General features: G+C 37.1%; 2 protein-coding genes across 11 annotated transcripts in view; both read left to right on the top strand.

Moving 5' to 3' along the window:
- LOC143143838 (cytotoxic granule associated RNA binding protein TIA1) overlaps nucleotides 1-6,105 on the top strand; it is an 833,023-nt gene extending 826,918 nt beyond the window's left edge. For all 10 annotated transcript variants that reach the window (XM_076305580.1, XM_076305662.1, XM_076305607.1 and 7 more), the window contains one exon: nucleotides 775-6,105. In XM_076305580.1, coding sequence (XP_076161695.1) covers nucleotides 775-816 — 42 coding nt within the window. In that variant the 3' untranslated portion in view covers nucleotides 817-6,105. The remainder of the gene's footprint in view (nucleotides 1-774) is intronic.
- A 13,809-nt stretch (nucleotides 6,106-19,914) lies between these two features.
- Nucleotides 19,915-22,978, top strand: Prp3 (pre-mRNA processing factor 3). Its single transcript, XM_076313600.1, has 5 exons — nucleotides 19,915-20,337; nucleotides 20,605-20,816; nucleotides 20,883-21,669; nucleotides 21,773-22,130; nucleotides 22,206-22,978. The coding sequence occupies exons 1-5, from the start codon at nucleotides 20,190-20,192 to the stop codon at nucleotides 22,603-22,605; spliced, it is 1,905 nt and encodes a 634-aa protein (XP_076169715.1). The 5' UTR covers nucleotides 19,915-20,189; the 3' UTR covers nucleotides 22,606-22,978.
- Nucleotides 22,979-23,432: the final 454 nt, after the last annotated feature.

The raw sequence follows: 23,432 nt of genomic DNA, 5'->3' as shown, positions 1-23,432 counted from the left end.
ACAGTGATCGCTACCACTATCATCGCACGGCCTGGCTTTTCCTTACTTTCAAATATCACTTTGCATCAAGGAAACTGCATCTACGACCTGGCTCAACCTCGAATTCGACCAGAAAAATGTCGCTGGAGAACGTGTTTATAAAATGGGTATCATCGTTTGGTATGAGATGCACCTCAATGGAAGAACGCAAGAAACAAAAGTGAAAAAAAAAATACGAACGAAAGTTTCATTGTATCGACGGTATCGTCGCTGTTATTTCCATTTCAATTGCCCTGAAACATAGCCATTAGTCCGCAAAAAAAGGTCGACCGATTGAACATCACAATTACATGTTTACATGACACCGATATTATTCCTCTCACCATATTTTATTCGTTGAAGCGAAGCACCACAGTTCGTAGGATAGTATCTCTTTAATTGTTCACTCTTTTAGAACGTTAAAAGCAATTGAGGTTGAGTCACGGTAAAGGTAGATTCAGATCGATCAGTCTTCGTGTGTTGGAATGAAAAGAGGTGAAATAAAGAACGAAAGAGAGACTGCGCGAGAGGAAACGAGAGAGATAGAGAAGCGAGAAAACAAAATGGTTTTTAGAATTAAAGAGGAGAATGGGAAGATGGTGCGCGTGCGAGTGTGAATCGAGAAAGGGAGCGAGAGCAGGATGAAAGAGAGAATAGTTGTCGAGAATATTTCTATTGTTTTCTTGAAATTCGGACCAAGACTTAACCAGCGTTTGTGTGTTCAAATGGTAAAGTGTGTTCTTGGTTGCGGTCCAGCTAGCGGATGAGGACTGGCTGACGCCTAGCCTTCTAGTGTGATGGTAAGCAAGTACACCCCACCAACAGGAACAACTTCTACAGCAACAACAGTTACCACCACCATTATCACCACTACCAACAAGAACAAAATTTCCGTCAGCATCGACGCCACCGCGACTGCAAAAGCAACAAAAATCTTGCCGCTTCCGGCTTGATAAGACATAAATCAGAAGGCAGCAATCGCCAGAAATAGTTAACGACCGTTTAGCAAACGAAGCAAAAGAAAAGACAAACACAAGGGGGTTGAATTCTTATCCATAAAGGTTTCTTAAAGCAAAACGAAAAAGAAAAAAAATGAAAGAGAATACTTCCATGTTCCCCGTAATTTTTCACGTCCAATATAGCCGGCAATCTATACGAGAAAGAGAAAATTAAGGACCGTCGACAAATCGGAGGTATCCTCTCGTCCAGTCTGTAGGATATAATGTAGTGTCTCTCTCGGCTTGAATTAATAGTTAGCGTTGCCGTCACGGTAGTGTCAAAAGCTTCAGTAACGAAACACGAATTCCGGGGTACGCGGACCACCATGTGATCATCAAAGACCGTTTGTAACATAAACAGCCAATATTTTATGTGTTGCATGGTCCAACAAAGGGACTGATCGCAAGAGAGACGAATGAATTGACGCACATTGATCAAGCTCGTGATTTACACTTTCCGCCAATTAAACGCCGCTGAACTTCTCTATTCTCGGAAGGGAGGTGACGAAACGCCGCCAGACACCGACCCGTAACCCGGATTCATTATTTTTGTAGTTTGGGCTTAACAGCGAAAATTAATAAGTCGATGACGCGAATGGTGTAAAACGCGTTACACGGAACTCGAAACGGCGGTCGACGAGTAATCGCGGTGTATAAACGATAAATAAGAGAGACCGATAAACGCGTACACGTACACGCGTACAGACACACACGCACACACGCACGCACACACACTCGAACACACGCATACATACACACACGAACACACGTACACACGTACACACGTACACACGTACACACGTACACACGTATACACGTATACACGTACACACACTTGTGAAGATTATATAAAGTAAATGAAAAAAAAAAATGCGTTATTAAAAAACAGAATTCAAACAATTAGCTAGTTAGGTAGGTATGTTACAATAAAACGTTACTCGAGGGCGATTCGAAATTCGGCGGCAAAGCGGAAGCAGACCTCCACAAATTCGACGATTCCGCGTTCCTGGGGAACTGTTAAACGCACCTTCGTACAACCACTCGACTATCGTGAACCACGGAACTGATAGATCCACGTGTCTTAATCCATTTTCCGCCACTGCGAGGACTTCTTCCTTCGGTTATTATATTTATTATAAAGCTCGAGGCCAAAAGACAAATCATGCACGAAGTCTTCGCAGACAGTCGAAGAGCCGTTTTTATTGTTCGACTTGATCCTTCTGACGCGGCAGTTAGACAGTTGGATATTTTTATAAAAGATCAGCCGCATGCACCGAGGGGCGTCGACCGGTGCTCGACGCGTTGATCGCGCGAACAAGACAAAAAGAAAAATGAAAAAAAGAAAAAAAGAAAAACGACAAAAAAAAAGCAATAGAACGAGGGGAACCGCGGATCTGATAGGGCGTCCAGTAATCGGTCGACACCAATGAATCGTATCGGGTCTACCGTGGTTTTTAACTTATACTTTAGATTTTTATATAACACGCATACCATAGAACCAAAGAGGTAATCTCGACTATAAGACGCTTAAGCAATAAATCATTAAGCTTAAGAAAGAGAACAAGCCGTTTACCCCTGCGTCTCTCTCTGTTGTAACTCGCTCTCGGCTGATCGGCTTGTGAGCTACGAATTCGCAACAACGAAAGGTATAGAATGGAGAGAAAAGGGACACGACGACGGTTCAGCGACATGATAAGAAATGGGAATAATCGATTACGGTCTGTCCGACGTCCCGAATTTCGACTTGGCCAAACCTAATGAAGAAAAAACTGTACGAAGTCGAAACAAGTGTAAGTAAGGAACGTGTAAGCATGCGTGGACACTCGCGCGTACGTGCCAGAATATGAGAATGAAAGAAAGAGAGAGAGAGAGAGAGAGAGAGAGAGAGAGAGAGAACAATGAGAATTATAAAACAAGCGAGAGACAAGAAAGAAATTAAACAATTCATAGATAGACACATTGCACAAACAGCACGAAAGTTAGATTAGTTACATCGAGTTCCTTCCTCGCGAATCTGTATCCTGTCTTCCTCGCGAATCTCTGAAATGTTGCCTCCGTGTAATTCCGTCGTATCGAAGAACAAAAATCCTTCGGCATTTAAAAACCGTTACCAGTAGCGAAACAAAAAAGTACACCGTTAGAAAAGAACGAGGCCAGGGATTAGGAGAATGCGAATGCCAGTCTAAAATACTACAAACGTGGACGGAGCCGAACCCCCTTGTTTGGGGGGGTTTGGCCATCTACGATCCCCCTTAGACCTTCGTAACCCGTCTCTTCTTACTCCGTGCTTAGTCCCCTTTCGGTTTTAAGCACGATCCAAAACGGCGATCCAGTACAGTGCTTTCTATGTTCCTCCGCTCGAGATCACCCTTTGCTAGTCATACTGTATGGTCGTGTTTGTACGGTGTCTTTCAATAATGAAACTGTCTCATCGTACGAGTGCGCGTCGATGGGTACGAAATCCACGATGTTCGCTACGATACAATGAAACCCGTAGGATTTAAACGAACGGATCGAAAGAGAATGGGAGAAGGGAGGAAACGAGGAGGGGTAATGGACGGTAAGGGGGATGGGTATGGATAAAACGGAAAGAGAGGAACGTTGAGAAGAAAAAGCGATAGACAGCTTTGTTATTAATCAAAAGATAGACGGATCGTGCTTTAAACGAATCAAAAGCGTTCGATGTTTTCAAATCAAAAGCGCGATGATCAAAGAACGTTAGAGAGACATTTGCGAGACGTCGGAACTTGAACAGAACGCGAGAGTATCGATATGGGAGAATAATAACGAAATCAAATCAGCACGGAACAACGTAGTGTTTAGGTAAATTATCGGTAAATTTACTAATTTTTGAACGATGCGATATGTAATATGTTAATACGGATACAAAAGGTGTGCCTTCAGTCCATCTTGCGGACCACAAACATTTCGTGCCATTAATTCCTCGTAAACTAATATCGTTCTGTTCGGTGAGAAACGAAACGAGTAAACGTTTCCACGTCCGAAGCACAAAACTTGAATACACAAATTTGGTAACTACGCGTAATTCGAGAATCTCTTAGTGTCTTCCCAGTACGCAAAACATCTCGACAGAATACAAGTTGAACGTAGCGAAGGGTTCTTTGAAATTACAAATTGCGTCACATTGATTTATTACACGAGACATTCAATTGCCCAGCCTGTTGATCCGATCGTTTGGTAATCTTCATTCTTTCAGACCTTTGCGTTTCGGGGCTTCAAATATTTTAAATTCCATCATAAAAGCGGTTCTTTGTACGATTAACGCGCATCAATGTTCGCGAGTCAGCGCTGTTACCTTGTAAATTCGTCTCTGGCAATACCTTGGAGAGGAAACTATACAAAAAGGAATCAAAAACTTGTACAACAATTAAGAAAATTTTCATCGTCTATCTAAAACGTAAGAATTGTGGCCCAAGATATAAATCAACACCGAACACGTGTCCACCGTATTTCCGTCAATTGTTTCATAGTTGATAAATACGAGAGATGTAAGAGTCGTTTTTCAAAAATAGCGTAAGAATACAACGAATTAACAGAAAATTTAATCGTACACGACTCACGAAACACCGAATGTAAATTCATTTGATTGCCAAGTCATTGGCAATTTGGGACACTATCGATTTCCGTTTCCCGGTATAAACGCAATTACGTGCAGCCTAAGGGACACGCTACAGCAATCGCGAGGAAGAAACGAAAGAATTATAAATAAATATATACATACATATAAATACAAATATATACCAACGTGCAGCGGCGACGAAAGCTGTTATTTTGAATCGTCGTAAGTGAAAAGAAAGCGCTGTGCGTGAGATAAATAGAACGTAAGGAACAATGTAAGAACATAAGTGAAACAAAATATCGTGTACATTATTAGTTAGGCGAACAAAAAAAATAAAAATATAGGTTATTTTTCTGAAAGGTGGAACGAGTGAGCGGAGAGGGGAAAGGGCCGCGCGTAAACGGGGGGAGAAGGTGTAAGGGTTAGAATATAAGATGTTAATTGTAGCGTGAATTTAAGGGATGGCGCGAAGCGTGAGAGGAGGCGTCGTATTGAAAGAAAGTCGATTAAAGGGAGAAACGAGAAACTCGAATCGTGCGTCTCGTATACTCTACCCTTACGTCCTTTGTCCGTATAATCACTCCCCTTCCCGGAAAATCCGCTTCTCGACTCGATTCCACTTTCAACCATGAGAAAGAGAGCGGTCTCCAACTCTTTCGAAGAATCAACGGAGATCCTCGTCCTGTAAAAAGTATTTAAAAGACGTCTTAAGCGTTAAGGCGTGTATAGGACTTACCATAGTCTCACGTACGTTGTCTAGGTAATAAACCGAATGGAGCTAGCCAAGTGAAACGGCGCTGCATTAAAGGGAAACCAAAATGTAGTGTAAAGTGATAAGTAGGTAATTAATGTAATCTAATTAGTAGGAGGTAACACGGGGTTTTGGAAAGTAACGATGACGAAGCGAGAGTGGAATCGAGAGAAAACGTGTAAAAAGCTTACTTACTGTTAGTCGAAACTGGGAAGAATGAGATAGACAGTCAAAGAGAGACAGACAGACAGACAGAAAGAGAGAGAGAGAGAGAGAGAGAGAGAGAGAGAGAGAGAGAAAGAGAGAGAGAGAAAGCGAAAGAATGAGAGAACGAGTGATACATTTAATACGAAATGGTAAATTCCATTTATGGTACCTAACTCGTGTGCGCAATCGCGCCCAAAGGAACATAAAGAACAATGTGTACTCGCACATGTACACGTGTTACACACACCCACGCACAGAGACCCCCGACGCACGTATGTAAATACACAGTTACAAGCGGAAACACACTCCTACACAACAGCGTACGGCGTAGAAACGTAGCTACGAGAAACTTAACTACAGCTCTAGACGTAGTTATACAATCTAGTCTAGCTTGACGATCACTAGGTTAGCGAGTACGAAGAGCAAAACGTTCATGGAACAAAAAAAAATAGTGCAATAACTGTATCTGCAAATTACATTCAGCACCGTTACACGGAACACGGGGCGCGCGCACACACCCACCCATACACACACACACACACACACACACACACACACACACACACACGCACACACACACACACACACACACACACACACATACACATACACATACACAAAACAAAACAAAACAAAACAAAACAAAACAAAACATACAAAAATATATAAGAAACGAGCTGCGGCTGCTGCCTCCATCCTTCGTCCGTGCCCCTCAAGATGCGACTCCGAAACTCTACAACCCTATAACGTGTACGATAGTGCGATTCTCGTCGTTTCGAGGATTTTTACTGTCGCGTCGTTTAAGCTTCAGCAAGCTGGCACACCAACCGCCTAGCCGTTATCGAATCTCGACATTCCCGTATTACGGCGACCCAGTTCCCCCCTTTTTTTTCCACCTTCTTCCCTATTCTTCTTTCGTATTTACCGGCATCTTCGACTTTCTTCCATTACCACGTATCACGTCTTCGCAGCGTTCTTTCACCAAATCTGTCCTCTCTTTTTTCGACACTATTAGCCCCCCCCCCCCCCCACACACACACGTTCCCCCCTCTCGTCCTTCCAGCCCGGTTTCCCTGTGTCCTTTCGCGCCGAACGACCGAATCATTCTACAAAGATGATTTTCTACACAGAAGCGATTTCACTTCGCGACTATTTCCCAAATACGATAACCGACAATCATTGAAGAAACATACATTTAGAGACATGTACGTGCTCCTTTCAACGAGGACTGACTAAAATAATTAATGTTGTTCCGGTATGCTTTCATGCGATATTGAACGAACGGCGGGTAGAGGGACATCGGCATCGGTGATGAAGGAAATAGGAAACAGTATCGTTTCAATTTTGGCGATCGTTCCGTTACTATTTTGTCTCTATCTGTTAAACGTTTGCTTCTTATAAGTCAACAGCGGCGAAACACTGGCTTAGCCTGTCGAAAGCGTTGCACTACATGATTAAAACATGTATAAACATATCATTGCGCTGTTTAGCGAACGCCATGACATCGCGGTAGAAACTGTAAAAAGAGATGACAGTGGGTGAGAAGTTATTTAATGTATACAATGAGCGGACGTGACTCGCTATACGAAACGTTTAGAATGTTTCCCATGTCCGATGGGACTAAAGTAATTAGTTAAATCAAAATTTATAAAATAGAGTTAAGAAATTCGAGACAATTACGAGGCGTCCTCTATCATTTTTGTCGAAAGTTTATTTACCGTATCGAATCGAAGTTAACAACGCGATTGTTGGAAATTTTTAAGTGCGTCCCAAGTACCGAGTAGACGTCCGAGACATACGTTGAGCAGAATTTATCCTTTTACGCAGTTCGTCGAATGTTCCTTCGACCATGCGCAGATATGTCTACTGCGCGTATGTATCTTACCGTCCTATAAAATAATATTATTTAAGAACGATTACATTTGTTTAAAGGATGCTACTCTAAAGTAATGTGCGCTAAGGTAACGTCACGGCATTCACAAATACTCGCGAATCTGACTTTGTAAATATTTAGAGTCGTTTCCAGTATGTAGTCCAATTTTAGGGCAGCATCAGATAGAAAATTATAGAAAATTATCAGAATCGAACGATTATCAGTTTCATCGTAGCCGTTGCTGCTTTCGCATAGCGTCTAGAGCACTTATCTGTCCTCCGTGTACAAATGAAATTACGTGCCTGTACAAATGGAAATAATTGGCAAACAGAACAGCGAACTCGACTGTTCACACTTGACGAAGATTGTACGAGTATCGCTGTTTCGAACGCGAAACGATGATGTCCGATCGTGCCAACCAAACGACTGTTTAGAAGGATCGAAGAGAACGTGGCAAACGCTACGCACGAAAATCTTAGTCGGATACTATATCTCGTAAAAGTAGTTTCAAGGAAATAATTTAGCTGTTTACGTTACTTATCGTTAGTCGTTAAAAACGGGACAAGGAGAATCGCAAATCGATCTACTTAGCGATCGATTATCTCTGCAGATAGAACGGAAGAATAGTATTTCAAAGGATTATTCTGTTTTTATTATAGATCACTTAACTTCTTTTCTGTCCACGTTTGTACAACATAATCAGAAAAATGGTACAAATGTAATAAAAGTATGTCGAGTGTTCAAATTATTCTTGTACGCTACTCGAAGTAAGAGCATTTGTACGGCTATCTTTACCTAAGGCCAAATTTGAACAGTGAGCAGTCAACAAGGTTACCTTTCGATTATTCTAATGATCATTCGGTTACGTTCAATCGCCACCTTTGATGCCATTTCGTAAATCGGAACTTAGCATAGAGGCAGGAAGGCAGCAGCCAGCCCCCTTGGGAATACCGATGCAGAGCACCGTGAAAACAGTTTAGCGTTAACGCAAAAATGTTTAAAAGATGAAGCACCCAGTGAAAGAAAGCAAAAATAGGAGCCGTAAGCGAGCATACTTTAAAGTAACATATGTATATGATCATATATATTACAAGAAAGACTAAAAGAAAAAAAAAACCAACGCGTGCATCTATATGTGTATACATACGTACATACGTATCTCTATGTACATGTATATATACACACACACACACGCGCGTATAATACAAAAATATGTATATTATATATACATACCAGATATAAATGTGTAAGAAGATAATATTAGCCGAAAACTAGAGGATATATCGAGTATAAGCATAGAAACGAAGACGAAAGAAACAGGCGATAGCGGAGACGCGACACGTGTTAATTCATACTCCGCAATGTACTGTGTTAAATACCCTTAGACGTAAGAAAACTTCGAACGATTGAACTGTGACTCGTAAGAGAAAAACAAGAATATCGTGGCTAACCTGTCGGACCCCAGAGGCCCCCCAAAATATGAAATAGTAAGTAGGTACGTCTGCCGCATAGAATGAGAGACGTGTAATAAGAACACGTGCGCGAAAGGGGAAGAAAGGAAACGGAGAGAAAGGAATCAAGCGCGTAACTAAAGGAACACGTGTATAATTGTGAGCGAGAGTGAGTGAGAGTGAGCGAAATGAAAGATTAACGCGCATCGACGGAAAAGAAGTTCTCGACGAAAATGAAAAACTTAACAATTACGAGTAATTACGATCACATCCGCGATTCGTAAAATTCGAGATTACGACGTTCCTTCGTTGTTTCGTAGTTTCACGTGAAATCCAAGGTGCGCGTCACATGGCCCCGCTGTTGTATTATCGGCCGCCTCCCACACCCCCACCCCAACCCTCCGGCGCGGTACGCGGCATATCACTCACGACCGTACGCTAAGGAGTAAGGTGCCTTTTTTCATTTCATCGTATGAATGTATTTCGGGGATAAACAAAAGTGAAAACACGAGGAAACAAACGGTACAATTCCAAGCGTATAAATTATATATCACAATTATAGAAACGGCACGACGGAGATCGAGGGAAGGGGCCGGTGTGACATTCATCCATCGTGCACCGTTCAACGTGTTCTTGCGAATCCGGGGATTTCTTTTCGAAATTTATGCGAGCATCGATGCAATAACAATGATGTAATAAATGATTCGTGTCATATCTCCGCGACTCGATGAACGGCCCGCGGGGTCCCACGGCAGCCTCGTTACATACATTTAACCTAAGAAGATATGCAACCGCCGTAGATAGGCCGAGGGACAATGGCCGAGCAAAGAAAACCTTGTATAATGTATATGTAATTTGTAACGATGCAACAAAAGTCATAATACGCGATTTACGTATCAGGAGCGCGTGCGCGCGTATGCACACATTATTCACACACAGAGACGCAACAACGACAACAACAACAACAACAACAACAACAACACACACGCACACACACGCACACGCACGCACGTAAATGCGCGCACGAAAGTGAAGACAGTACACACGTAAACTTTGTACACGGATCACAAGCGACATTTACCTAGAGATAGAGGCACACGTGCACGTGCACATAGAAACGAAAAGTGGAAAGAAGGGGATAGATACCTCCAAAAGACAATTCTCACACGATACAGAAGTGGAAACGCGAGACGCCCTGGGACGTGCGTGAAAAATAAACATGTATGATATTATATATACATAACATAGCATAAAAAATATATTATAAATAATGATGAATATAAATAAAAAAAAAAAAATATATATATATATATATAAATACTATGAAGAAATAAAAAAAGTATAAATACGAAGGAAGTATATAAACGAAAATATAGGATAAAACACGCTTAGGCTTAAGAATATAAGATATTATTATGATGATGTATGGTTGGTTTATAATGTAAAATATATTATAGAAAATGTATATTGTTACATTAATTACCTCCCCGTTACAGAATATTGCATGTGATCCAAACAATATCTTACTAATTAGAGCAACTGAAATATTGATCGACATTTCGAGTTCTGCAGACATATCGGTTCGTTTTTACATATTTTAATTTACACTTTTACGCTTGTAAGATTATGAGAATGGAAGTCAAAGATTTTGCGAGTCATATAAGTGGCTCGAATTGATACAAGTATGCGTTTAAATGATTTATGTGTTTATCTAATTCTGCAGAATATTTTAATTTTTTTACTACCGTTTCCTGACAATAATATAAATCAAAACGATACACGTTACCGAAATATAAATTATTCTCCTAACTAGCATCGTGATTTTATTCTCTCTGTTCACGTATCTTTATGAACTTTCGTCATCAAGATATACAACAACTATGAATATACGATAAAATATTGCCATTTGATATAAATCTGAAATAGATGTAACAAGCTTATTCGGACATTGAGAATATTGTAGATTAGAAGTAGATTATGTGCGCAACACGAACAAGTAGGTACTGTGGCTAGAAGATTAACGATACAACCGAAGCATAAGTTTTGTCTGACGTTATCAAGAATATCATCCCGGAGAATGCTGAGCATAATTTACGGTTCTCTTTTTACGAACCACGACAATTGAGATCTCTTTCAACGAACAATTAACTGTTGTTACGAGTAAGAATTACAATCACGCAAAGTCGAAATTAATACAAATACAGATACAAAAGGCAGGATTAAAAAAATGATATTCCTAAATTAATTTCTTGTTTCAAATGAATATACTTAACTTTTTCCCACTGCCCCTGACTATCCAGTATTAAATAACATTTGTTCCATTATATGGGGTTACATTTTATAGAACGCTGTAGCAATCCAAAGTTTACATTTCGTTAAATCGATCAGTTATAATTTTGAGTAGAAACAAAATAGTTAAATAATTTATTTAGTTTTGAAAATATGAAAAAGTATTCTAGTCATGATTTCTATGTCTCGTGCAAAGAGACACGAGTTCATCATTCAGAAACTATTTTTTGCCAAGATTTTTAAAGTCATTGCTATTTCTTCAAATAGAAAAACACCTATTGCAATGAGTCCTTGTCCTAATAATGTTCAACTTGGAAAATTGCTTGAGAAGTTATCTCTACCTGTAATAAAATTATTATCTGAATTCATTGACGAGGGTTTTCCCTGATATAATATGAGAAAAGAGTAATTTGTGAAAGAAATGTCATTTTAATATTTCCTATCAATCGTACGATACCCATGATACAATTTGGATATAGAACGGATAGTATGCTACATAAAGAAAATATAAGAAATTAATTCAAACTGTTGGAAATCATTGTAATAGATCCTGAATGATCGCAATAAATTTGAATCGTTGAAATTTCAATAAATTACGTTTACTATCGTATCATAGTTCAGCTAAACGATAAATAAACTACAACTTTGAAATAAAACAAAAAAAAGACCACATTTAAAATGTAGGTAACTAAATAAAGATATTATTCTCATTTATTATTCTTTATAATGTGGAATCGGAGCTTCCAGAGAGAGAAAAGGTGCTTGGAAGACCAACATATTGGAAGGCCAGCGCGTCAGCGGTGATACAGCGGTAAAGTGTCTTGCTAACGAATCCCAACTTTCCAAGATATTGAGTTCAAATCCCATGCTGTACTCTTTTTCCTAAGTTTTTACAATAATACGTTCTCAAAACCCTGAATTGTCGTACTGGACGTACACTATGGCTAGCTCAATTGGTAAATTTACCACCACTATTGTTCGTTCGATATAAAAATGAAATGTACGTAAATAAAATCACGTGACAAGTCTATGTATAATATATACATGTAAATAGTTACGATGTAAATGGTAATATTTAAGTTCCTTTTGAACGGCATATCGTTAAACTGAACCAATGACAGTTTGATAACAAGACGCACCATTTTTATTTTTACGGACAATAAATGTCTCCTAAGGGAAAAGTGAAGGATGAAGCTCGTCGTGAAAAAATCGACTACCGCAAATCATGCCAAGCATCGATTAGTTGGAACTTATGCTACGATAACACCGGTAATTATCGAAAAAGCAATATAAACTGTTATTATACGTTTCTGAATAGGTGTAATTGCGAAGACCATTGTTTTGAAAAGTTCATTAAGCCGAACGACGTAAGTACCTTAATAATATTTAATTGTGTACACCCTACCAAAATTGATCAACCATCACCTCTTTAGATCGCTTGTAACATGTGAGAAATTTAAAACTTGTCTCAAGTTTTTCGATATCTTCGACAATTACCTTTGAATAAAACTCCTTACGCATTATATTACTTTTTAAAGTAGTTTAAATTGTATAGTACATCTTAAATCTCCGTATCTTTGAAACTAAGATAATTACTCAGTCATTCTGTTTTTATCGGATCACTGTACTGTGGGTATATAAATGTTAATTACGAATAATATTAATGAGAATTATGTACGTACCAGTCAAGTCTATATTACATATAGTAATTTCCTCTTTCAAGTGTTCATTTTTGTATATTCTTGCTACCGTGATGGGATACGCATACGAGATTGAATTTCAGACACTAATGAAACGAAACATTTTTATATTTCTTATTACAACTTCATAACAGCACGACCAATGGATCGGTAAGGACTTCCTGATGGTACGCCTTCGAACAAGGTCATATTTGAACACATTTTCGGCAAGAAAATTTCGCTAATCCATTTATAATACTCGCATAAAGGTATAATGAAAAATATAAAAATTGTTATTCCGCAATAGTAGTCAACACGTAGCGTACGTAATAAGAGATTCGCTCGTTGTTGTTCCATCTCGCTCACTTTCGGTGCACTCTGTTCACTTTTCTCAAGGATCGCCACAAGTGACGCGCCGCGACGCTCGACCTCCACTCGAGATCAAAATCGCTACCTATTCTGCATTCAAGTGAACTGGCGATCTCGATTTGTCACTTGAAAGCGGCAATTACTGTATTCGCGAAATTCGTGCCTGTCGATGCTAAAATTTGCTCAAGCGAAATACAGTCAAATAATGTATCAACACGTAACGACAGACGGGTAAAGATAGGTACAAATATGATTTTTAATCGTAAAATGAAAAATATTAATGTTTCATTAACGAATACATACAATTTTTACTTACTCTTTGAAGAAACGGCTGCAGAAATTATTTGAATTTTCAATCTTGGTACACATATCGCAAACGTACCAAGTCCAATTACGAGGGCTTCGATCCACGATATTGATTACTTTTAATCAGCATTGGGAAAATTCATTCGTTAAATTAACTTTGGGATGCCCGAACGTATGCACGATGTTCGACATTGACGATCGATATACTTTTCAACACGAAAGACGCAACGAATACATACTCTTCATCGTAACGTCTAAGCACGCATTAGCAAGTATTATTAAATATAAATTTCAACGTATGACAAAGTGGTACGCGGCACGGTCACGACGATGGAACGTTAATTAAAATAAAATTCTCCTCTCGCGCTTGCAATTATAATTCTATTTAGATACCCGAGACATCTGAACTGCGCGCGGTTTTACTTTCATTGGTTAACGACGTTTTGAAATAGAAATGGTGCGCCGATGAAGAAACACCGGTGTAATTAGCGTCGCCGGTGTCACGCCGACGCATCATCGTAAAATTGTAAATGACCGAACGAACCGATGACCCATCGCGAGAGAGAGAGAAAGAGATCTGCCTTTCCCTATCCTACGTCCAACGTACACGGTATCGTGGGTTGAATATAAAAAGAAGGTTGAGTTGGAGAAGTAGCGCCCGATTATTTTAACGAAACTAACAAACACGCGGGCTTAACCACTGAGAAAGTTTGAACTTTCTGTCGTTGCGTGTAGTGTGTCACGCGTTTCCAAACTTCGCCTACGCGATCACAATGAACGTTCCTTTTGAAATGGGTCCACTCTCGCCTGGATACCAGTTAAAGATAATCGTTTTTTTCTTTCCGTATATTTTCCTAAAGTTAGTAAATACGTCTTCCGAAATGATCAGATCGGAGATTTGACCTTCTTTGTGCCGAAATTAAATGTAATTGCTAGAACGTGGGCCGTTTGCTTCGAGTTTCGGTAGAAAGTTGGCACAGTTTACTATTTCACGGTGCTTTTACTCTCCTTTTAACGAAGAGCGTGATAGAATTAAATTAATCATTGAACTTACACGAGAGTAAAATTTATCGCGGTGTACGCTCTGTTCTTTCCAACGTTCTAAAAACTTTTTAAGAAACAGGCCTGAAGCACGAATAATAAGAAACGCAAACGAGTGAAGAAAACAACCGATGACGGAAATACAAATATAGCCGTTACAGTATTAAATCGTTCGCCACAGACGAAAATCGTATCAACGTTTTCCGCTTTCGTCTAACGCGTATTACAAGCCACTCATAATTGGTATTTATTAATTTTTTTCTTCTCTCCAAATATCTATAACTCGAAAACTAAGGGTACACCGAATTTGGTTCGTTAAGATTATTTCATTTTTACTCTCGTTTAGATTTTGTCGGTGAATTCAGTTCACTTTACCGAAGCGAGAACAACGCCGAGAAGCGACCATTTTCGTAGCTCCGAAAATCGAAAGGGAAAGCGTAATTCTAATTACGATCCTCCTCAGGATCGTTCTCTCGGTAACGGTCCCTATCGTCTTCGTTATTTTCCGAAATGATAACATTTGTACTTAGATGCGGTAACTCGTACACAAACTGTAGACACGCATAATGGCACGGGCTCTCGCAAATACAAATTGTTATGTGGATGTATACCCACCGGGACGTGTATTCACCTATATAAGTAAACATACAGGTCTGTACATATCGAATACCCAGCGGACGACAGAGCGTACAAGAGAATAGCGTAGTATAAAGCATAAACTACAATTAGCGGTAATCCGCGTGACACGGGCATGGCACCCTTTGCGCATATTAAAGCATTAGCTACCGAGTCGTACGAGCGAACCGTACATCATTTCGGGACGTGCCCACGTCTGCCGGTAAAATCGTTAAATTTACGAAGAAACACGACTGCCCCGATACGTACTGACTGAATATTAGTGGCACAACACGGTACGTGCTCGTGCTTCTCCCTCGTGTGCGTGAGTGCACCGCTGCTTTCATGACCGCGGGCGGCATGGTGCATCGACATCGATATCGCGCGCGACGAGAATGTGTGCTTTTCCGGGCTCGCTGGGAAAAACCCGGTTACCGAGATAAATTACAAATGAAATTCGATGGGAAAGCTTTTTCGGTATGCACGCTACGGAACGGGATGTAATTGGTAATTTTCGTTCTAATCTTGTCTTGCGATCGACAGAGGATTAACCGAGCGTCGAATTGTATAGATTTGAGATTATCGCGTTGATCCGGATGCCGAAGGGAACGAGGAAGAAGCCACGAGAATTCGGGAATTCTACAGGAATTGCTCTTGTCTACGCGAATACATGCTTGTAAAAAGAATCGGTAACACGACCAGACGAGGAGTAGATTTCCCGTGGAGAATAATTTAAACGATTCTTTTTAATATTTACTTAACGCGAAGAATGTAGAAAGAACAATTACAGAAATAAATGAGAAAAATCTTTCCCTTCGAAATAAAATATCCTCGTCCGTGTTTCCATTTAAAGTTCAATTCGACAAATATTCGTGCGATGAATATTATTTAAATGTACATTGAATAAGGTGTGTATTGTAGCCTCAAAATAGTATACATTGTGCTAATGTATGTATTTATATGTACCTACCAGTTGCCCTGCAGAAAAAATCCTCGATTTTCCGACCCTCTCGATTATCCAAACAATCCCTCGTCCCTATTAAATCGAATAATCGAAGACATCTATTTTAATTCTTCAGTGAGAAATTTAAAAATTGATAACCATAACGACAGATTCCAAGTGTCTACTATAACTCCCATATATGTTTATTGTATGGTTGATAACGTACAATACTTGTACGTATCAAATACGTGATACGAAGACACGAAAAAATGTGTACAGAGAATTTACACGATTCCAGAGATTAAATGTAATAACGACAAAATATAGCATTCAGCGTCATTCTAAAGACACCGGTATATTTTCGTATAATACTGATTAATTTAGACCACTTTTTCATAAATATCGTACAAAGGTTCTCATTTGTTCAGAATCAACTACTTGTAATATAAATATTACAATTTTAATACTTTGCAACAATTATTTATAACGTTTGTCTCCAATATCACTTGCAACTAATTGACAATCATTTTTAACCAAATTTCACGTTACAGTTCATCCACAACCAATTAAATTTTAATTTATTACTGTAATACACATTATCGCAACATATTTAACCTAAAGTGTCATAAACACTCTCACATTATTACATTAAACCTAAAGTGTTATAAATAGCTACTTACTTCAACATTATAATAACTGTAATATTTTCTGTGACAATTTAATTCGCTGTATAGCGAAGCAGCCTGCACATAAGATATTCTCTCTGAGTATAAAAACTACACGGCTTTCGGCGAAAGTTATCAATCCGCTTTGTACAATTCGAACCTAGTAAGCTTCCTTAAGTCCGTTTAAACATTTAACACAGCTCAATTTCTCGGAGCACTTGCACCGCAATACAGGCGGTGTTTTTGTGCAGCTCAAGCTGGTCAGTAGACTAAGATAACCACTAGGGGTATTCCAATTTCTTCGTTTCAATTAACAGAAAAGTTTGGAACAACAGCTTCAAATGAAGCAAATGTGGTTCGCAGAATTGGCCTCATCGGTCACCAGGGAAGCGTGGTACAGCGCAGTTTCCTGTACCATTCTCATTTGCGGTTATCGGTCCACTGCTATTCCGCTAGCCCCACAACTGCTTTCGTCCCGTATACCTTCATATATTTCGTTCTAACAAGTTTGCGTTGGATCGTAAGTCTTATCGAACTCACCTGAAACTTAACATGATTTATTGCCAGTTTCTCTATGTCTTCTCTGTTTCATTTTCTCAAATAGAGAATTGAAATTATATTAGATTTGTTGAACGATCTACCGGTGTTTACAATCATCTTTTGCTTCATTTGAGAACGAGGCACAAATGTGTATACCATAATGAACGCTTATTAGTGTTAAGTTTGTTAAGTTGAATTGTATCGATCTTTCTGTTCTTGGATTAAACAGATTTCGTAACTTTTAAGTAATAAACGGCTCGCAATTTTCTTCTTTTTACTCGACGATATATCATTTAACCAATTTTATCGAATTTTAAATCGGAAGAATACAATCGAAATGTAATCATAGATTTGTTTCTATCTAAGGTTCCAAACTTTTCCTTTTGAAATATAATTTCTAAATCTACTAAAGCGTCATCTTTTTGACACGCAAAAAATTATAATTATTTTTACATCATTAAAACATTTGATTCTTATTTAATTATTACCCATTAATTTGTTTAATTTCACATCATTTTAAGCTTCACCTTTTTTATAAATATTTGAAAAATACCATTTCTTTTGTTACTTGTATTCTGTTACTGTTAAATATAACAATTATATTATATTCAAAATTAGAGATAGTTTCGGTAACTTTATTAAAAAAACCATTTATAATACGTTATCAAATCTCAGTGTACACTATAGCAATATTAAATAAAAGTAAAATTATAGTATACGTGATACAGTTTATCTGTAAATAATTAAATTTCAGAATAAAGAGTTTGATCATTTTTTTTTCTAATGGTAAATGAACATTTTTATTATATTAATACAATTCGGTAAACGTTTTCAAAATTGTTATATTTCTAATTCAACCGTGTGAACAAATTTCTACAATAAATGATCGTGTATGTACAATCTTGATATATTAAATCAAGGATTTTTTTTTAAATCATCGTTCACTTTCCTTAGTTTGTGGATTTACATCGTTGTTTTTATCTAAAATTAGTATCGCAGAACTTTACGTAAATCTAGATTTATTACCCGCGGGTGACTTCTCAGGAATTTCTGTTGTAGTTCGTAGCAACAGATGTCCAGTATTTAAAGAGCAGCTTTTAAAAGTTTCCACAAAAGCATTTAACCATTTCAAAAGGTTTATACATTGCAATAATTATTACGCGTTACGTTATTATAAATCTAGTAAAATAATAAGGGAATTATGTTATTCTTATCGTGAATGTTTTTAACATTTCTCCTTCTTCTCTACTTCTTTTGAAATATTCATGGATATATTCCATACAGAATCGTATATCTGTTAAAAGTAAAACTCGCGACAGAGCTTAGATAACAATAAAAGTCTTTTATAAATTTTGAAATATTAAATATTATTCGTTTCTATGAGTTTCTTTTAATTTTCTGTTCTATACTTATACTCGATTCTTAAATACGCACGCACATATTTTTAACATATATAAATATTCCATAGAGACTTCCCAAACTCTCCATTTTCGTTTCTTTAATTATAAATAAATACCATTTTTGTTTGTCTTAATTTTTTTAAACTCGATTAAAAGTTAGCTAATTTATATCACGCAACAGCATATATTATATTCCAATGGGGGTTTATTAGATTCACGTACATCTACCTAAAAGTTACTTTATTAATAGAGCATGTGTTGCCAAATTTAATTAAAATCTAAAAATGTAAGAATTTATACATAATCTACTTAAAAATATAAAGATTACCTATAACCGACCAGAAAATCTAACAATCATACTTTACTTACACTATGAAGAGGATCAGATTGTAAAAAGAGATCCAGGAAACAAGAATATAAATGTGATATTATGTAAATCCCTACAAAATAATTAAAGTAACATGTATATAATAAACTAATTATATAAAAATATTTAAATATAAATATACGAAAGGTATACGAAAGCATACTTTCTTTTTTTATTTATTCTGTTAAAAAATTATACAATACTTTTGCAAAATTTTCCTATAATATTTATAAAAAGTGTTATTTATAAAAACAAAGAATAAACTCTATCTTTTATTTCATACATTTTATGTAAAAATATTTATATTTTACTTTATAGAATGTAGGCGTGTTTTTGTAAAAAAATCTTGAGATTTTATGCTTCTATGTTATAATTAGAAGTCCTCTGTTACTAGTATTTGTTTATAGTTTAATAATTATTTATAGATTGAAAAAGAAAGTACAATAGAAATATTTGTTTAAATAAAATAAAAATTGTACTAATGATGGTAGCATATAAATAACTGAGAGATCTATTTTCTAAAGAAATTACTCTCTGGAAAATAGAAGATCTATTATAAAATTACCTTCTCTATTCAGATCGCTTATTTATATGTAAATATTTAAAATAGTGTCATTTAAAATGTCCTAAAGATTCCATTATCTAGTGATAAAAGTTGATTGGTCGATTTTCCCTAGCCTTATGCAACTTAACAGCAGTTTATTCCCTTTCTTTGACTAGTAAAATTTATACCAGTTAGAAAAGTTGTTGGTAACTACCAGTTTAACCAGGTTACTGAAAAATCTAGTGAATAACTAAGCGTAACTGAAATAACAATTACGGTGTTACAATGTGATGTCGATAATATCGGAGTATATTTGCCGATATTTAATTTGGGAAAAAACATTGAGCCGTAAAGAAATACCATGACAATCTTAACTAAAATACCTAGATATTCGATATTTTGCAAGATATAAAACAATCGTACCTAAATGAAAGTGTGACCGAGATGCAATCCTAACCTTACAATTCGTAGAGGTTATGTTATAAAGTAGACAATTTTCTACCAAGTTGTTGGGTTTTTAAAGAAATTTATTCTTTGTACAAAACCCAGAAAAATGGCGTATTTAACGAGGAAAGAGATAGATGAAATGAAACCACAAATTGAAAAAGCGGTTCATAAATTTCTCGGTTTTGGGGAACCTGCTATTGTTACCACGGCTGTCAATTGTATTACTTCTGGCTATGATAAACGTAAAACTGCGGGTTAGTATTAGTTTAAAGTATTAATATTTCATTATTTGAATTTTTCGAAATTAATAATTTATAAAGATGTTTCTTTCGAAGCTTAGTAGCGCAAGTTGTTTATACATAATAAACAACTACATTAGTCTATTTCCTTTTAACAAAAGTAATATACTGATAATAATTTAATACGATCAATTGGAAATTGACTTCGTATTTGTTGTTTACATAAATGTTTATGCACAATTTATTACATTCGTGACAAAATTAATGTATTTGATTATACAGATAAACTATCCGCTTTATTGGAAGATAAAAAGGCTTCAAAATTAACTGAGAAAATATTTGCAATATACGACGATGCTAAAGCAGCTCAAAAAAGTAAGAAACGAAGTCATGTGGACGATAAAGATAAAGACAAAGATGCGAAAAAACCCAGATTTAAAGATGACGAAGTAAAAAATGAGAAAACAACAGAGGCACAACTATCTGCAGATAAGGTATTCATTTTATATCGATATGTAAACATCATTTTGCTAGCATTCATACTATTTGTTTTCTTATAGATACGACAAATGATGGCTAATGCCCAAAGAGAAATCGAGGAAAGGAAAAGAGCACTGAAAGCCATAAAACAGGAAGAAGTATCGCCCATAAAACCGTTACTTAAATCACGCGATTCCTTACCTTCGGTAGGAAGCATGTATAATCAGGGTTTATTAAGTAAAACAGATTCGGATAAAGCACGAAAAATTGCTGCTTTACAAGCTCAAATCAGAAGTAAACTAAGCTCAGGACTACTTGGCAATGTCAGCGTACCTGACAAACCGACTCCATTGATCTTGGACGAATCAGGGAGAACAGTAGATATAACGGGTAAAGAAGTACAACTTACCCAAGTGGTTCCAACATTGAAAGCCAATATTCGAGCAAAAAAGCGGGAAGAATTTAAAGCACAATTACAAGAATCTAAGGGCCCCGAAGAAATACAAGACACACATTTCTTTGACACTAGGATAGGCGTAAAACCAGCAGTACGTGGTAAACGTACATTAAAATTTCACGAACCAGGAAAGTTTCAACAGTTGGCAGAAAGAATTCGTATGAAAGCGCAGCTAGAAAAATTACAAAATGAAATTAGCCAAATTGCTAGAAAAACTGGTATAAGTTCGGCGACTAAGTTGGCACTCATAGCACCAAAAACTGAAGCTCTCAGCGAAGATGTGCCTAACGTAGAATGGTGGGACTCTGTTATATTAACAGGAGGATATCCAAACGAAGATGAACTGACAATGATTAAAAATTCTACTATTACCAATCTTGTGGAACATCCCACACAAATGCGACCACCAAGTATGTATTTTTAAATAGATGGTCGGAATGAATTGATTTCACGTAGATGATATAAGAAAGTAATGCTCTTAGTTGTGTTAATTATTTCTTTCCATTATTTTAGCCGATCCATTGAAACCAATATATATGCCCGTATTTCTGACGAAAAAGGAACGTAAGAAATTACGTAGACAAAATAGGCGAGAAGCATGGAAAGAAGAACAAGAAAAAATTCGATTAGGCCTTGAACCACCACCAGAACCGAAATTGCGAATTTCGAATCTTATGCGAGTATTAGGTACAGAAGCCGTCCAAGATCCTACAAAAATAGAAGCTCATGTTCGACAACAAATGGCTAAAAGATTAAAGGCACACGAGGATGCTAATGCAGCTCGACGACTGACAGCCGATCAACGACGAGAAAAGAAGGCAAGAAAACTTAAAGAAGATACTACACTCGGTGTACACGTATCCGTTTACAGGTAAATTAAACAAAAATATAGGCAAACAAGTATCGTATTATAATTTCATATTAACAATTAATGTTATTTTTATAGAATACGCGATCTTCTAAATAATGCTTCAAAGAAATTTAAAGTTGAAACAAATGCAAAACAGCTTTACCTTACTGGCTGTGTAATGCTCTTCCGAGACTGTAACGTTGTTGTAGTAGAAGGTGGTGCAAAACAATTGAGCAAATACAAACGATTAATGATGCATCGCATTAAATGGGAGGAAGATATTATAAAGGATAACGATGGAAACGATGTACCGAATAAATGTGTTCCTGTATGGGAAGGTACTAGTAAGCAACGTCATTTCGGAGAAATTAAATTTAAAGTTTGTCCGATCGAGAAAATGGCTCGAGAGCACTTTAAAAAGCACCAGGTTGAACATTACTGGGATTTAGCTTACAGCGGAGCTGTTCTTGATAACACAGACGATATTCGCTCTTAGAATCAGATTCTATAATTTAAGCAATAGATATATATGCGCGCTAATGTGAACGCGATTATAAATAATTTTAATACAGTTTAAATAAGTAATTATTATGGAACAAAGAACAGTAAAAGATGAAAAAAAATGTAAACAATGGCGCGTAGAGCGAAAATAAAAGTGCTCAAGGCCTCTGATTACATAGTTTTTTTTTTTTTTTTAATAGTTGTAGAACCCTCGACCCAAGATCATGGAGTTTAGATTTTCAAACGATTAATGACTCATGAATCGTAAAGAGATGATACAATCGTACGGTGAGCGAGGGTCGATATTTAACCAAAGATCTCATTTTTGTTATTATTATTGAATAAATTTCTTACACTAGCAGCTGAAATTGCCACTTTAATTTTATTGGCCATTAAAATAATGAAAAATAAAATGACATTAACGCATACGGATAATTATTAACAGGATAGACCTTTTTAAAAGTGACGTTACGAATAAACGATCAGCCTGTTAGCGAATGAAGTTTCACATTCTTTGCACAGCGTTACTAAAATGTCGGCAAACGTCGTCGACGATCTTCAAATACCTATTATTACATCGGATTACTTCATAGATCGATATTCAAAATGGAAGAAAAGTATTCGCATTCGATATGGAATTTAAAAAATTGATGTTAGCGGTTTAACGAAAATGTAAAGGCAGTTATTGTTGCACGGACAATTTTCCTAGACTCGGTTTATCGTTTGAACTAGTTTTTTTTACAACCAGTCTTCCCACGCACGACATAGATACTCACATGACGCGTAATACCCTTTGGCGGATCTCGCTACGAGACTAGGTGT

The sequence above is a fragment of the Ptiloglossa arizonensis genome, chromosome 1, assembly GCF_051014685.1.
Source record: "Ptiloglossa arizonensis isolate GNS036 chromosome 1, iyPtiAriz1_principal, whole genome shotgun sequence".
Classification (NCBI taxonomy): Eukaryota; Metazoa; Arthropoda; class Insecta; order Hymenoptera; family Colletidae; genus Ptiloglossa; species Ptiloglossa arizonensis.
This window is presented reverse-complemented; position numbering and strand designations above follow the sequence as displayed.